The following is a 16,124-nucleotide window of genomic DNA, read 5'->3' as shown; positions in this document are numbered from 1 at the left end:
AAATTGCAGCTTTGTTAGAGATAATGATAAAAGTTTCTTATTGAACGGGTTTTTGGAAAAATGTGCTACTAATATGACTTGTGAAAACACAGGCCTTGGCAGGCAATTGTATCCCAGACTGTAAAGGACTGATGGGTGGAGGAGAAGATTTTACACTGTAGATACAGATAAAGTATAAGATATTTCTGTAAAGTTGGATGAGATGATTCATTTTATTTAAATTTTGAATATATCTTCACAACTCCCCCTTCATAAGTGGGGTAGCCGTATGTCTATTTTTGCATCTTTAAATTCTTTCACGCTTTTTCCATCTTACTGAAAGTAAAAAGTGTTCAAAGAATTCCATTGACAGAACACATACCAGAGCTTTGCTTCTGAGCAGCATTCATGCATGGACTGTCTCACTGTTTCATGCTTCACAGAACGTTGCTGGCTTTTAATATTTTGTTTTTCTTCAGTCTCCTGAGCCTTCTCTCCTTCAGAAATTCAGTTAGTGACACTCAATTTTTTTTTTTTGTGTTCTTGTTCAATAATACATGTAACTCGGCCTATATACCCAAGAACAGCTCCTTTATTCCTACATTCCTTGAAAATTCTCCCATTGTTTTGAATTGTTGGGTTTTTTCCTTTATACAGCTTCTCATGTATGAAAGGACCTCTTCTGAGTTTGTACATAAATCACACCTACCATATAACATACAGTGTGCAATTGTATTCCAGTGAAAATGAATATTCAGAGGTTTTTAGTCTGTATTTTGCATATATGTATTTTTAAATATCAGCTATGCCCAGCCATTAAAGAAATGTGAAGGGAACAAACCCTAATAAAAGCCTTTCATTAAAGCAGTTACTTCTTTAATTAGACTTAATTATTCTCAGTAAAATACAGTGTGCTCAGAATCTTGATGCCTTGTAATACTTTTTCCAGTTCTATTAGATAAGTGTCTGAATTCTGAAATTCCTCATCAAACTGTTATTTAGGAAATAAACACCCTCACTGTTCTGCCATCTTAGTGCAGCCTGATGAGGAGTTTTGATGTGTACCTGTCTACGTTAACAGTACTTTCCAATTGTTTCTGTTCAGGCTGTCACTTAACCACATATTCCAGAAGATTTTGGGATCTTACCTAATGCTTCTTTGTTCAGTCTTTTCTGGACTGTTAGCAGAAGCAGAAAACCTATCAGCAGCCTCATGATCAAAAGTAATAGAAGCAACAGCAGCCTTTCAAATCTGTGACATTTATGCAAATTTCCAAATATTTTTGAGATTAAACCCTTGATCAGAAAAGGAGAATTTGAGGCTCAAGCTAGTTTAATTACAGACACCATTTTGATGGCTCAAAATTTTGTGTGTATTATTGAGACTTACAGTCCATTTAGAAAACAATTGCTTACATCATACCCCTTCTCCATCTCAAAAAAATGGAAATGATATTTATTTAATTACTTATGCTTGTTGGAGGGTTTAAAAAGTACTGTAAAGCAGGTTCAGCTGGCTGGCAGGGATAAGCTATTTTATTTTCATTTCTGTTATTAAAACTATAGACTGTTAATTCCTGTACAAATTTAAACAATTGAGGATATAACACACAAAATATATAGTCTGTTAGAATGGGCTCAGTGTGATGGGAATAGTCTTTTTGCAAACTTAATTGATTTAAAATACCTTTTGTTTCCAGTCTCACTGATGTATATGTGGAAAACCAACACCCTACCACCACCCACTACTACCACAATAGCAGCAAAAAAAACACTAACAACAAAAAACCCCAACTAACCAACCCCAGTCTGCTGGCGTTTGTCAACTCCTGCATGTTGTAGAGAAGGCTGAGCAGCTGTAGTCTGCATGAATGAAATATGTTCATAGACATAGTACAACTTCCTTTACCTTCTTCATTATATTAATGCTGAAGAGATTTTTAAAGCAGAACTTGTGACCTAATCATAACAAAACTGAGTTATCTATTGATGAGGAAGAAAAATGCCACTTTTTTGCAAGACTTGAATTTTTTCTGTTTTTTTGTCTCTGCTGTTGAGGGCAGATACAAGCACACACACTTTCCCTGTAGACATGAAGTACGTTTATTGCTATTTGAATCAGAGATGCTCTTAGTAACGTTCAAGTGTAATGTCTTTGCCAGTAGTTTCAATGAGGTAGCTCTGGTCTTCCATTGAAACTGAGTTGAAATTGAACAGCTTTAAGTCTGGTTCCATATCGCTTCTCACTTCAGGCAGGTGTTTGTTTGTATGTTCTTCATTTCATCCTCTCTGCTTTTTGTGTGTGTACTGAATGTTTCCTTCACCAAGCTACAATTGAGTTAGGGTATTGGTTGGGCATTTTTTTATGTCATGCTGTAAAAGTGCCAAATATGCACAAAAAATTACATCAACGAGAAAATACTTGGTTTTCTGCAAACAGGCTATTCTGGATGTATGTCTGAAAGTTGGCAGGGATCTTTACTCACTTTGTGAATACTCATGGCTGGGAAGGGGCCATATAATGATTGTTTCTCATAGAGAAAGCAGGTGCCTTCCGTTGCTGAGACTAATGACAGGCACCTGGTGTAAAGAAAGAAGGAGCTGTAAGATACTGGTTTTTATGTTTGCATTTACTCCTCAGGCTCTCAAGCCATCTCAATGAGAAAAGAGGGACAGAAGCCTTCAAAGCAAGAATCAGTGGCAAGAAGAAGGTTTTCTAAAATATTTCATGTTTTCAGTTCTTTTAATACCCAGCCTGTAAATGGCAGAAATTATCAACCTAACTGAACTTGAAAATTACTCTCTGAGTTAGAGCGGTAATTCACTCTTGTCTGTAAGTAAATAGCAATGATAGCTGTAACTTGCCTGAGTTGAAAGCAAAGGACAAGTATCTTTTACCATTTCTAACTGTGTTTCAGGGAAGTGAAAATGTTCTTTTTGCTCTATGCAGCAGAGGATGCATAAAAAGGAGAAATATAGGAGGAACAGTCAAATATAATACTGACAAATTAATGGAGGGGTTTAATCTTACAGGACTTGGTAGGGGTTACAATTCAGGTTACCACAATGCATCTACTGGTAGCCATTTCTTGAAATGTGGGATTGGAATTTCTTGCAGAAACCTTCTTCTGAATCTGACTCTGCCATTCACCAGAGTGATAATTTTTTAGCAAGTCACTTTGCAACACTGTGTCTGTTTCGAACTTCGGATTCTCTGCTACATGGAACAGGACATGTTTCTGATTATATATATTTGTTGTACTTGTCAAGTACAAATACTTGACAAAAAATACCAATGGACTATAGTATCATTGTAGGACAAATAATCAGAGAGGAAAAGCTGGAAGAAATAAATTCTTCCATGGCCTGTAAAAAGGGTAGAGAAGAGGTTGATCAAGGTCAAAAAGTTACCTAATGCCAATTAAGACTATTCTTTTGCAGAACCCTGATTATTTCTGTAATATACAGAAATGTTTGGCTAGGCTAACCAGAGAGATAAATGAATAATGTACATTGCTTAAGCATAATCCTGCTGTTGATTTTGTATAAATGTGTAGCTTTGTTCTTGCAGAGCTCAGTCAGAGGTGCAATAGAGTTCTCTCATTTAAGTTATGAGTGAGTTTGGGCACTAAAGGACTTTTTTTTGTTGTTCCTGGTAGCAAATTATTCCTCAGAAGGTGTATTTATAAACATTAATCAAATCCAGTAATTTTGATTTTATCATAATTTATCATTCTTTACTTTGCAACCCAGTTGTTGGGTGTAATTTCAAATAATCAACACAGAAACATTGTGATTATTTTCTGTTTATTTTTTTTTCCCAGAAAACCAATCAGAAGAAAAATCAGAAAGTGGCAGTGCTGGTGAGTACAGACATTTTCTTTGAAGCACTTAAAAAATTACTTATTGCTGCAGATTTTGAATTTTGCTTCTTAAGAAATTGATAAATTAAAAAAAGTGTCTTTTTAAAATATTTTGTAGAATATCATAACATTAAAAAAATAACTTCGTAACTGTTTATCTGCTGTGCCCAAAACTTTAAATTAGTAATATTTTTTATTTAAAAGAGGGGGAATAAAATTATGAGGGAGAGGTTTAGGAATGTAACGTTCTTTGCAATGTTGTTTTAGATTTTTTATTTATTTCTCAACCTTTTTTTTTTTTTGTTTCAATTTATTATCTGCCTTTAGTTTGAATTCTTTTCTTTTGGTTGGAAAGTTTGTGACACATTTCAAGATATTTTGTTATTTTATTCCAATTGCATAAACTAAGCAATCATAAAAATAGTCCATAAAAAATAGTATTATCTCTGGTGCACATGGATTAAATAGTACTGGGACTGGAGTGCACTTTTTAGGTGGTAATGGCACAGATAGGAGATGCCTCATGTGAAAGATGTGAAAGAGTTTCAAACTCTTACTTTTCTTAAAAGCATTTCCTAAACAAAAGTCTAATGCTAGTGGGTGTTTAAAATATCTTCTTGAAAGTACTTTTTGGACACTTAAACATGGAGATGTCTGCTTTGTTTAGTATCTGACTTCTTTGAATTGCCTTTCAGCATCAAATATTGTCAAAAGTGTATAGTTTGTGTCTAGCTAGAGGTAGGGTTTGGGTTTTGTTTTCTGTAGCAGGGAATTTTTTGTAGAATGGAGATTCCTTCTATTACACTGGCCTAAGTGTGTCAGAAGGCTGGTGTTAGGAGTGTTATACTCTGCAGACTTGTACTGAATCCAAGGTGTGTTTTATAGCTTGCAGTTCTTCTTAGTTAATTGGTAAAACCTGTTCGCTCTGATTCTGTGTGAATCATGGTGCAATTTTAAGGTAAGAAGGGCTACTTCCTTGAGAACTGATGTTTTATACCACTTGAAAACTGAGATTCACTGCTGTGCAGTGTCTCGTGTTAATCAGATATTAACATTTTAACTGCTAAAATGAACCAGAATTTCGATACTTCCATTTAGTTGTTTTTTTTCAGTTGTAAGGGTGCACGCTTGGTTTTATTTTGGTTTGGTTTGTGTTTGAATGGTTGAATTGTCTGCTCTTCATTTCGTGCCTCCTCCGTGTTCTGTGATTGTTGTGTAAGATGGCCACGTGTTTAGTTGTTTGTGTTTTTGCTTCAGCCAGAAGAATGAATTACTGTATGGTGTGAGCTGTTTAAATATGCTGACAAGATGAGTTCTAAACCCATTTTATGGAATCAAACTGGTTATGGATTCACTCTCTGAGTGATGGTAGTTGGTTACCCTGGGGCATATAAAGGAGGCCTCTCAGCCATCAGTTACACTATTTGCTTATTCACTTTTTTCTCAAAATCATTTTGAACTCAGATGGCCTGTTCCAAATTCAGGTTATTCAGGTTATGTAGTACTCAATTTTTCTGTTCATTTACTGTTTCTTGGCCTACATCAAGTACTTTTGAGGCAAAGATGATGTCTTTTATGTATTTATTTAGCATGTTAGCGTAACAAGATCCTTTTGGGATCCTGTTATTTTATTTCCATACTGAAATAAAATATGTAAGGTTTATTCATAGTTAGTAAGTAAAGAAAGTAAATGAGATATGACATTCAGAAACAATTTGATTTATATCCTTAAAAATAATTACATTGATAAGGTGCTGTCAAACTTTAATGTCATAAATCCTTAGTATTATGTATGACATTTTTAATCACATTTATTGTTGGGATAGTTGTAAACCACCTAGAAAAGCCATGATAGTGTTGCTGCTGTACATGATGCTGTTTGAGAGAGACTGTGAGTGATACTGGATCGCACCAAAGGTCATCTGGCTGGTGTCTTGTCCTCAGTGGTGGTCAGCAGCAGATACCTTGAGATGAGAGTAAGAGTGGTGTAGAAGCACAATGGTACCTCCCCAAGATACTTCTCATAGAAGTTTTGGTTTGAAAGGGATCTTTAAAGCTCACTTAGTCCAACACCCCTGCAAAGAGCAGGGGCATCTCCAATTGGAACAGGTTGCTCAGACCCATGTCCAACCTAACCTTGGAGGTTTCCAGAGATGAGCATCTGCCTCCTCTCTGGGCAACCTGTTCCAGCTTATTCCAGCCTTTAGTGATTCACAGTTCAGGGAGTTCCAGAACCAGAAGTGATGGTGTTTTACCTAACAGGACCTCATGGATTTTTCTTCTATGAAGTGTCCCTGTTGGCTGAGCCCATGTAAAATCTTTAGTATCCATGATATCTCGAATGATGTTTACAATCAAAATATTCAGGAATCAAGACATATCTGAGACAAGTTTCCTTAAACTAAATTTGAATTCCTTTTACATTTTATCATTTTAGATCAGTTTTTCCATACAGAAATCCTATTTGTTTAGAGCTTGTGATAAACAGTGCTTGGTGATTCAACTAGTGTTGTTTAGTGCCTGAAGGCTGGTTTATACTAAAAGTGAAAAGAACATAGCAAATGACACACTAAGCTAAAGGAAAAGAGAAATGAGGATTAGCTTTGCTTGGTCCTATATGAGGATGAGCAAGCAATTTAAGTCCAAATATGTGTATGTGGCTCTTGTTTGTTTATGGCATTGCTTGCACCTACCTGAAAGTGCTGTCAGTGGTGACAGAAGCTGTGAAAACCAAGCATTTGTGACAGTATAAAGTGTGACCTGCTCCCCCCCAATAAAAATACTCAGAAGCTGCTGCTCTGAGTCTGTGTAGTCTGCTGAGAATGATACAGTAAAGAAATGCGTTCTCGTGTAAGAGCAAATTCAATTAGGTGCTGTCCCTGTGGAAGTGCATATTATGGAAGCTGCATGCACAGGAACTGAGTATATAATGTTGCCCAAGCTTTGAACATGTCGACAGACAATATAGGGTGAATTTGGTATTAAAATTTTACCAATTGTAAGTGTATGAGTGCAACTGCAGACACAAATATACAACACTCAAACTGTTTGTGGATACCACTTCCTTAATTTCTTGATATTGTAGTAAAAAAAAAAGGATTCACACGTTGATTATACATATATTGGAATATTTTAAATTCATTTTAAGTGTGATGATAACCACTGAACTCCATGTGATAAAATCAGCATTTTTTTTGGTAAAGATGGAGACTTCTTACAGTATAACATGGGATGGTATAAAGCTGCTAAATGCACATTTGATTTTATCCTCTTTCAAGCAGTTAACGTATATTAATTAAACTCCAAAAGCGAAACTCTAACTGAAAAATGATTGTCAGGAGGAATAAAACAGTAACTTTTAATTTAAATACTAGCTTGCAACTCAGTGTTGAAGATAATTTTGATGCAGATTCTGCCATGTTCAAGACACAGAAACAGTTTTTTGTCTTGGAAATATAACTGGGTTTGTTGGCAGATAAATACAACACAACTTAAAATACAAGCTTCCCAGTAGCTTTCCAGGAGCTGTAATCAGTGTGATTAGTAGCTGTTGAAACCAACAAAGAGGCAATTATTCCTGCATTAAGGTATATGTAGTCAAGGCCTATGGTGCTGGTTATAATAAATACTGTGCAAGAACAGGGAAAGTGCAGTGGTAGAATAGCAAAACATATGGGTTTAATGTAGGCCAGCATTAACTGGAGTTAAATTTTTTGAGAATTTGTGTAAATGTCCTGGGTGCCCTTAGAGTCTGGCTATTTGTTTTAGGTTATTGTATGAATAGTCTAACATGTATGTCTGACCAAACTAATATACTTATTGTCATACAGTTTCTCTCCTGAACCTGATACAAAACAATGGGAGTTAATCCCATGACCGTATTTTGTCCTTCCATGATGTCCATGTCCAGCTTGTGGAAGTACTGAATAAACAGAAGTGTGTTTTTTGGCTTGTACCAGTGTTCTTGGTTTTCCTTATGACTCTTGAGGAATCCCAGGAATCTTAGCCATGTGGGCATTGCAGATCATTACTTCACAAATTGTGTTTGTCTTCTGTGAGGTATTTTGCTGGTTGTTGCAGTTCACCCACATACTAGCATTTGATGGGTTTGATCACATTTGATGGGTTCAGATTTTTGGAGTATTGCAAATTCAGAGCCTTGAATGATGGATCAAAGGGGCAGAGGAAAATCAAATGTTTTCTGTCTTGGCCAGTAGAAGACTGACATGTAACAGATGTAAGGCATGCAGGAGTCAATTTCAAAGTGAATAAAATGAGGGAACTCTATGGGCAAACTCAGAAATCATAATCTTGACGTGGCAGAAAAGTTACAGAAGTGGACTTTTATTGTCATATGGGAAGGCATAAGATGGCCTACATGTTAGATTTCTTGCCCTATTGGGAAAGAACTTTATTTGCTGTTCTTTTTAGAAAATGTGTTGGAAATGTCACGAGACCTGGCAGTGCTGCAGACCTTAGATAATGTTAGTATTGATAAGACTTCTAACCTCAAGAGTACCTTTTCCTCTCTTTAGCTGATTCTTATCACCCTGGCTGGCAGGACCTTTCATTTGTCTCCTCTGAGACTACCAGTTTCAGCACTGAGAAAATGTACTGCTTTATCCCTAATACTTGCCAAAGGCCTTACTTAAGTAGTAGAGAGGCAATAAATGACTGGGTTTGGTGTAACAGTTGCTTGTTCTGTTTACATTTTTTCATGCTTAGCCTGTTCATTGCTAGTTTGTTTGCTTATTTTTTCTTCCTGATTGAGAGTCTGTATCCACCTCTGACCTGGTTTTTCTTTCCACTTTATCTGTTCGCTATGGTACAAAATCAGGAATCTCCTAGCAGCTAACAAATAGCTTTCTGTGGAGCTGCAGCAGGAGATTTGTAGCTTGAAGTTTTCTATTAACAAATTTTAAAAAAAGTTAATTCCTCTGACTTCTGCTACAATAAAGAAAATTGCCTCTTTGAAAGCTGGCATATGAAAAGTAAAAAGAGAATTTTGTAAGATTTTTCCTCCATTATTGATTTATTAATTTCAGGATTATTAGACATTACTTGTATTGTAGAACGTCAGTGTTGCACTGTGTGAATCTGTCTTCATCACAAAACCAAGACCCTCAGCTGACAGTGAGTGACACTGAGTCCCTTCCTCTTCATCTCATAGTGCTCATAGGCCCTCTCACCACACTTATCCCTCCCCATTCTCACAGTTGGGGAAGTCCAGCACTGCTGACTTCCCTGAGCATCAGACTCCAGACTCTAGGAAGCCCCTTGGAACTTCATCTTCCTGGGGCATTTCCCCAGCAAGCAGCCTTGGGTTTTTAAGTCTGAATTCTCATCTCCTTGATGTGTTTCTGTTGCTGGTAAAGTGCCACCCCCTCACACAGGATGCCAAATCTCTCTTCAGGAGCTGTGATCAAGGAGACTTTGTGCTTTGGTTAGAGCAGGCTTTCCGTACCTGGAACAAAGCTGTCCCTGAAAGTTTGGTGGTGTCAAAGTTAAAAAAAGATGTATTCTGGAAAAGCACAGAGTACAAAACCGTACTATTTCAGTACAAAACTGAAATAATGCTTGGAGTGGAACTAGTGGAATCCCCCTTTAATGTCCAGAAAGATGATGGCTTTCATGAACTATGTGTAAACCGAGGTTATGTCCCCTAAAGTCACACCACCAGTGAACAAGGCAGTATTGTAATTTTTAGCATTACCAGGAGAAGCTTACAGACATTCAGAATGACTCAATTTATAGGAGTCATCTTCTAACAACTTGGTTTTGAAATCCTAGGATGTTGAGCTTGTATATCATCATATTGTAATGGTGTTTTAAATGAGTAGCTGCTGTTTACAGCTATAATTATTGTACCAGCTTTGAACAGCACAGATAGAAACAGCTTCTTGAGAGACTGTTGCATTAGCTGTATGTGGTACTCCTACTGCAAACATTTTTGGGAAAAGAAATCAACTGTCTAGTTCTACAGAATATTATGCAATTTCAGAAGGAAAGGCAACTGCAGTTTCTTTTTCGGAGTGCTTGCTCATCCGCGTTCCTCAGGTGTCATCATATATCTTCCTCCTACCTTCCCCAGTTCTTGCCGTACTGCTTGTTTTCTGGCATTTTGTTGGGAATGATGATGATTTACAGAGGCAGTGTTCTGAGACAATGTTCTCTGTGATATGCCAATACATAGGAGTTACAGAATGTATCGTTCAAATGTAAATAAACCCCAAAATGTTATTTTTTCTGATCCTAAATTTCTTGTGGTTTACTTATTGATTTTGTATCAACACAGTAAATTATGCAAGCCTCTCTCTTCATATAAGGATTCCTTCATTTTTTTAACTAGTAGTCACTTTCCTGTCAATCTACCCTGTGTTGCAGGGCAGCAGACAATGTTGGGTTTATGTAATAGTTATTTTGCAAAGATGATCCAGCCTAGGAAAATAGTATTTATTTTGTCACAGATCCAAGTGAACTTGCGCTCTTCATCCCCAATCCTGATTTATCAGTCGGTAGCATTAGGGCAACATGACCCTTCTACACAAATAAATGAATGGATTAGACACTGCTCTTATTAAATTGTATTATTTGTTGCCTGCCCTTATTCTGCTTGTATACTAATGAGGAGTGGAGGAAGATAATTTTCTTAACCTCTTCTCGTCTTACCTTGTAATGCTTTTAAGAAGTGAAAATAACAATGCTACTGATTTTCTGCAAATGATGTGATTTTTACCTACTGTAGAAAAGAAGTGACATGTTGTCACTTAAACAGTTGTAATAGGTACAAATGCAAAAAATTAAAAATAAGACATGAGCTTTTGAAAATACCAGTAGTACAATTATGAGGCTGTGAAACACTGGTCAGTGGGTGAGTCAGTACTGAAGGTACAGAATGGGAACTGCAATTTGAGCTTCTTGTGCAGCCTCCGTATTTCACAGCATCAAGACTCCTTCTAGAAATCACATCTAAATCTAGATGTCATTGGACAGTAAGTGGTTAGAGACTGAAGAAATACTTTGAGCAGGCATTGTATATGTATATGTTATTCTTTCCTAAGTATCCCTGACAAAGCCCCACAACTGGCCTGATGAAAGGAAGGGGTATGGTGAAACAGAAAAGAAAAATAGTTGTTTGATAGGAGGAGAGAGCAAGACAAGGGAAAGAATGTGAGGGTCAAAGGATCAAAAATGGGAGTTCTCCCAGACATGTGGAGTGTCTGGGTTTAGAAACAGTTCTCAGTCACCAGGGAAAACTGGGCTAAAACAGGCCTTAGTCGGACATAGTGCAGCCACTTGTAGGTTTTGTTCTCAGTAGAAATCCATATAGTTGGCACCTATGCCAGTGTACTGCCAAGTATGATAGAGTCCTTGGCTTCTCCTCCACCACTGAAGAAAGGTGGGCATCCAGATGTCAATATTTTGGTCAGTTTGGCAGCTATTTATATTTTTCCATGGGTAGTCATTCAAGAAATTAATAGGGGCAAAAAAAATTTTTTTGTAGTCTATGGAATTTAGTCCTGCCTTCAGTTGCCTCTGTCTTTTCTGCTTGGTGACCCCTTTTCCCATCTGACAAAATAGGCAGGGAGGCAAGCAGAGCTGATCAAGCCTGGGAGCAGGTTAAGTGCCTCCTTGGGGAAATTGAGGGAAGTTCCTTCTTACTCCTACCGGAGCAGTTGAAGATCATCAGGGAAATTATGGTAATTGTCATTCCTTCCTGATATTTGTAGGGCAGTTCTGATAAGTTTGTTGTGATCCAAGTCTTAATGAGAGAAAGGAGAATAGAAATATTTTGCCTGCACATCATATACTAAGTAGTATACTGAGTAATGTTAATGTTGTTAGAACAACTGTGGGTATTTCTGACTTAAGCCCTTGGTTTTGAAGTTTTCGTATTGTCATAGTAGTTATTGAATATGAAATTTCCAGCTTTAAAGAAAAGACAGAAAAGGTAGCTGATGCATAACTGGGTACTTTTTCTGTCTCATCATACTGTATTGGAACACAAGTATCTACCTGACTGAACATATGCAAAATATATTTATGTTATATTTAATATGTTTATGGAGTACAAAGGAAACATTATTCATAGTATTGAGGATTTTATATGCTTTTTTGTTCGTATACCAAAACAAGACACTCCCACCCTGAAAAATTGCTCAAGTTTATATCTAGTTTGAAGTGTCTAATTGTAGCTGATATGGCATGATTCAAGACAGTTGTGGATTTCTTTAGTCTGAATAGGGAAGGGAATTAAATTTTTTACCTCCATGTTCCTTTCTGCTGTGTAATTCAAAGAGCTGAGGTGCCTTCAATCAGAGGTAGCATGTAAAAATTTCAAACCCTGACACTTGCAGAAATGCATCACTGCTCATGGAAAAGGGGAAATAAACAAGATTGAAGTTAGTGTTGCAGCAGATGACTTTACATGTGTGCCATAGATGTCAATGCTACTTACACAGAAAGATACAAAAAATCCAGTTAAAGTTACATAAGGTAATGAATCATTGAATTTTACACAAACAAACAAACCAACCTGCAATAAACCAACCAAACAACACAGGTATTTATTTTAATAATGATTAGAGAAGTACATTTTTCACTTAAAAAAAACCTTTTTTTTTTTTTCCCAAGTTCTCTTTCATAGGTTGAGAGGGCAGTAGATACTCTGAATCAAAAGCCTGGCAAATAAATCTTTCATGAATAGCTATAGAATATTCTTAGAAGATGCTTCAGATGGTTTCCACGTTACCTTTGGTTATCAGCTTATGAATAACTTATATTCTGAAAATATTTTCTACAATAAATGCAGACCCATCAAATTCTCTACTGATTTTTCATGAGCAAAAGTCATGCTCCAATAAAAAACTGGTGCTGCCTTCTGATAGGGGAGTGCTAACAATTGATTTCTTGGTGGTTGGCATCCTAAGAGCCTAACTGAAAGGCGAGCAACCACAACATATTTTAATTAACATATATTAATTGTTTGAAATAAAAATTGGTTTTTGCCTTCCTTCTTTTCAGCTGCAATTACATTTTAAATTTTAGTCAAAGATTCAGGACAAATGAAGGTTGTAATCAAAAGTGCTTAAGTGCAAATGGATTGACATCCCAGGAGCTACAGCCTCCTCCAGACTTTGTGCTGATGCAGGCTGTGTATTTGACAGCACTGTGAGCATGCTGCTTTAAAACTTGTGGATTCATTATGGAGCTTTTTTAGATTGTCTTGCCACTTTATCTTGTTCATGTAGAGAATTTTATCTACAAAGGGCTTTTCGTGTAATTGTTCTGTGTGATTGTGTTTCTAGTTCTTGTCCTAGAAGATCAACAGGATTTTGTATTTCTTTTAGGGAAGCTTTTCACAGAAGTCCTACAGATTCTTATAAGCATAAGATTAGTGGTTAATGAGGATTTTTTTAATACCTCATTTTGAAAATAGCTTGGAGGGGGAGGAGAGAAGATGACACATGCTGGTGGCATATGTAAACAATAGTATTTTACTATGTATCTTTTGTGTGTGTATAATTAATGCATTTGGACAAATTCAGAGACATTTTGGGATACATGGACAGTTCTTCAGCTTGTGTGCCTAAAATGTAAAGTAATCTGATTTTTAAACATTAGAGTCTGGAAAAGTTCCACTTAGAACTATATTTTTTATCGAACCACATTTTTTGTGAACTGTAAGTCTGTAACAGGAGGACTAGATAGAAAGCATCATGATTTCTAGACAGTGTATTCATTCTGATGGAGTATTCTGGAGAGGTTGAATTCCCCCATTTGATAAAATCGTATTGGAATATGTTTCAGTCATTGCTTCCTGGTCTGGAGATGCAGCATTACTGTATTAATTCATCTCTAGCAAGGGACCTAGTTAACAACACCTGTTGTATATTAAAAGTGAAAAAGAGTTTCATGTTGAGGGATAAGTGGACCTTGCATTTGTATTCTCAGCCCTTGATACTAAGGATTGATTTGTTCCCCCTAAAATCCAAACCACAACTATTCTCAGCCTGTCTTCTGTTAGCTGTTTTCCTTGGTTGTCACTTCTAGTATAGATTGTACTGCCTTTTGTTGACATTATTTTTTTCCTGTATAAAATCAATGTTTTGGGAGACTACTTAGTTGTTTTTTTTCCTTCTTTCTTTGTAAGCATTTTACTTGAATTTTGGGTTCATATAAGCTTTGAATGATGATTGGTTTAAATGATAAACAATGCTTAGAGTTAGTGCTGCTTCTTCTTGCCTTTTGTGATGATTTTTCAGCTTGCTTTTGTGAAGTGACTGGTTTGTAATACTTGTGTTTAAATTAGTTACAGTTGTTCTATAGAGACTACTAAAACTGTGTTTAAAATATAAATTAAAAGATTTTATAAATAGTGGAGATGAGAATGAAGATATTTATTCCATTACTTATAGAGTGAATCGTCTTTAATGCCAGCAGGTGATCTGTTCAGAACTGATAGTACTCATTGCATTTAGTAAACCACTGTGCAAAGCAAAGGCTCTGTTCATTGCCTGTCCTTATGAGCACAAATGATTGCTAGGAAATACTGACTGTGGCATTGTAGGATGCCAGTACCGGAAACCTGTTACACTAAATTTAATGTCAAATACTTTTGTTAGCTATTTGGTATGTATGTATGATTAGAAAATTTAATATTCTGTGCAGATTGGACCCAATTCCTATAATAAAATTAATCTCCCCCAGCATTATTTTGTTGGTTTACATGTTTCTGGCAACATTAGTGTAGCAATATGGTATAAATTTGGGGTTGAGTTGAGAAACCATTTAACTTAAAAATTAAGTTGGTTATTTTAAACTCTCTTGCAATCTTGTCTTTTGCAAATTCAATAAAATAGATTACCATAAACAATAATGAACAGTCAAAATCATTTATTCCAGTTAAAATCCATTCTGAATTTGTTATAAGCAAAACATACTTTAAGCCTGCTTATTATCTGAAAACACTCTCACTGCTGTTCAGCAGAGCAGTTAGGTATATGCACGTTCATCACACAGGTACACAAAAATTCAGCTAGACTCTCTGGTTGAAAAACAGCATTGAGAAAACATATTACAAAGAGCATAAAGCATTCCATCTGTGTTTACAATGTTAGCAGATAATTCTTGTTAAATTCAGGCATAAAATTTTCATTCAGCTTAAGTAAGCCAGAGATAGATGTCATTATGAGATTTACATACCATTAGCTCACATCAGTTGATTAGCAGCTGAGCTCTGTGGTACAGGGCTAGTTAGATGCATTATTTGTGATGCCAGGAGGCTGCAGCTCAAGGAGGTTTACTGGCTGTGTGCTCGTTTCCTTTGCCTTTGTGATTACTTGATAAAATGCAGGGCATCACTGTGAACAATCGACCCTCTTGAACAGTCCAGACTGGTCAGCAGTCTAAATCCACATTTTAAAGCTGTCATTATAGCCTCAAATTTAAGAGTTTCCAGGGTGCAGACAAAGGTGTTGTCCTCCTTCAGTACCAGTCGTGTACCGTTTTCAGACTTTATGAAGTACTTGAATTGAATAATATTTGAAGATACTGAAAACTCCTCTGGAAATCCATCCAGCCTGCTTTTGGACACCAGTACAATTCTGGATTTTATTTTTGCAATGAATTCAGGAGCATTACAAAAGATTCTAAGTCCTTGTGAACGGTCGTGGCTGTCAGTTATTTCCAGGAAAGTAGTCTCTCGGGATGCTAGCTGTTCCTTCTCCCACCTTGATTTCACTGCCTCTGAGAGTACCTTAAGCTGGAAGAATTCGGCTTCTTGTGCCAAAAGTTGATTTTCTCGAAACCCCTCTGGTAGAAGAAGTTCTCCGTTCCGTAGGAAGTTGAGGATGTGTCTGAAAAGGAGTCCATCTCTGTCTATGAAGTAATGACCGTCTGCATCAAATGGGCACATTATTCTTCCATTTATGATCCCCTCCAGAAAAGAATCTGGATACTTGGTTAATGTCTGTTTTTGTGTGATATATAGATAACCACCGACATTCAGAGTAATCAGAGATGTTTTATAGTCCTTGTCTAGCTCGGAGCTTTCAGAGTTGCTGTTTTTTTCTTCGCATTCGTTTTCTCTCCTGCTTGCTTTTCTCTCCATTATTGAAGCTAGGACAACAATACAGCTATCCTGCTTTGCTCTTGTCAGCTTGCAAAGAGGCTGTTTCTTATTAAAAAGCACCTTTATTCAGCTCCAGCTCGATGTTGGAATGGAAATGCTGCTCGCATTGCTCCGACTGTCAGCTTGGCTTTGCAGTAGGTGGCGTATCA

At 36.6% G+C, this 16,124-nt stretch overlaps 2 protein-coding genes across 2 annotated transcripts in view; one reads left to right on the top strand and one right to left on the bottom strand.

Moving 5' to 3' along the window:
• GTF2F2 (general transcription factor IIF subunit 2) overlaps nucleotides 1–16,124 on the top strand; it is a 79,256-nt gene that overhangs the window by 11,006 nt on the left and 52,126 nt on the right. The window contains exon 5 of the mRNA XM_053970727.1: nucleotides 3,804–3,842. Within this exon, the coding sequence (XP_053826702.1) occupies nucleotides 3,804–3,842 (39 nt within the window). The remainder of the gene's footprint in view (nucleotides 1–3,803; nucleotides 3,843–16,124) is intronic.
• Nucleotides 14,724–16,104, bottom strand: KCTD4 (potassium channel tetramerization domain containing 4). Its single transcript, XM_053970728.1, has one exon. It carries the CDS (start codon nucleotides 15,952–15,954, stop codon nucleotides 15,181–15,183), a length of 774 nt encoding a protein of 257 aa, XP_053826703.1. The 5' UTR covers nucleotides 15,955–16,104; the 3' UTR covers nucleotides 14,724–15,180.

This window comes from Vidua macroura, chromosome 2, assembly GCF_024509145.1.
Source record: "Vidua macroura isolate BioBank_ID:100142 chromosome 2, ASM2450914v1, whole genome shotgun sequence".
NCBI classification, from domain to species: Eukaryota; Metazoa; Chordata; class Aves; order Passeriformes; family Viduidae; genus Vidua; species Vidua macroura.
The sequence above is the reverse complement of the archived record's forward strand: the minus strand, read 5'-3'. Positions and strand labels throughout refer to the sequence as shown.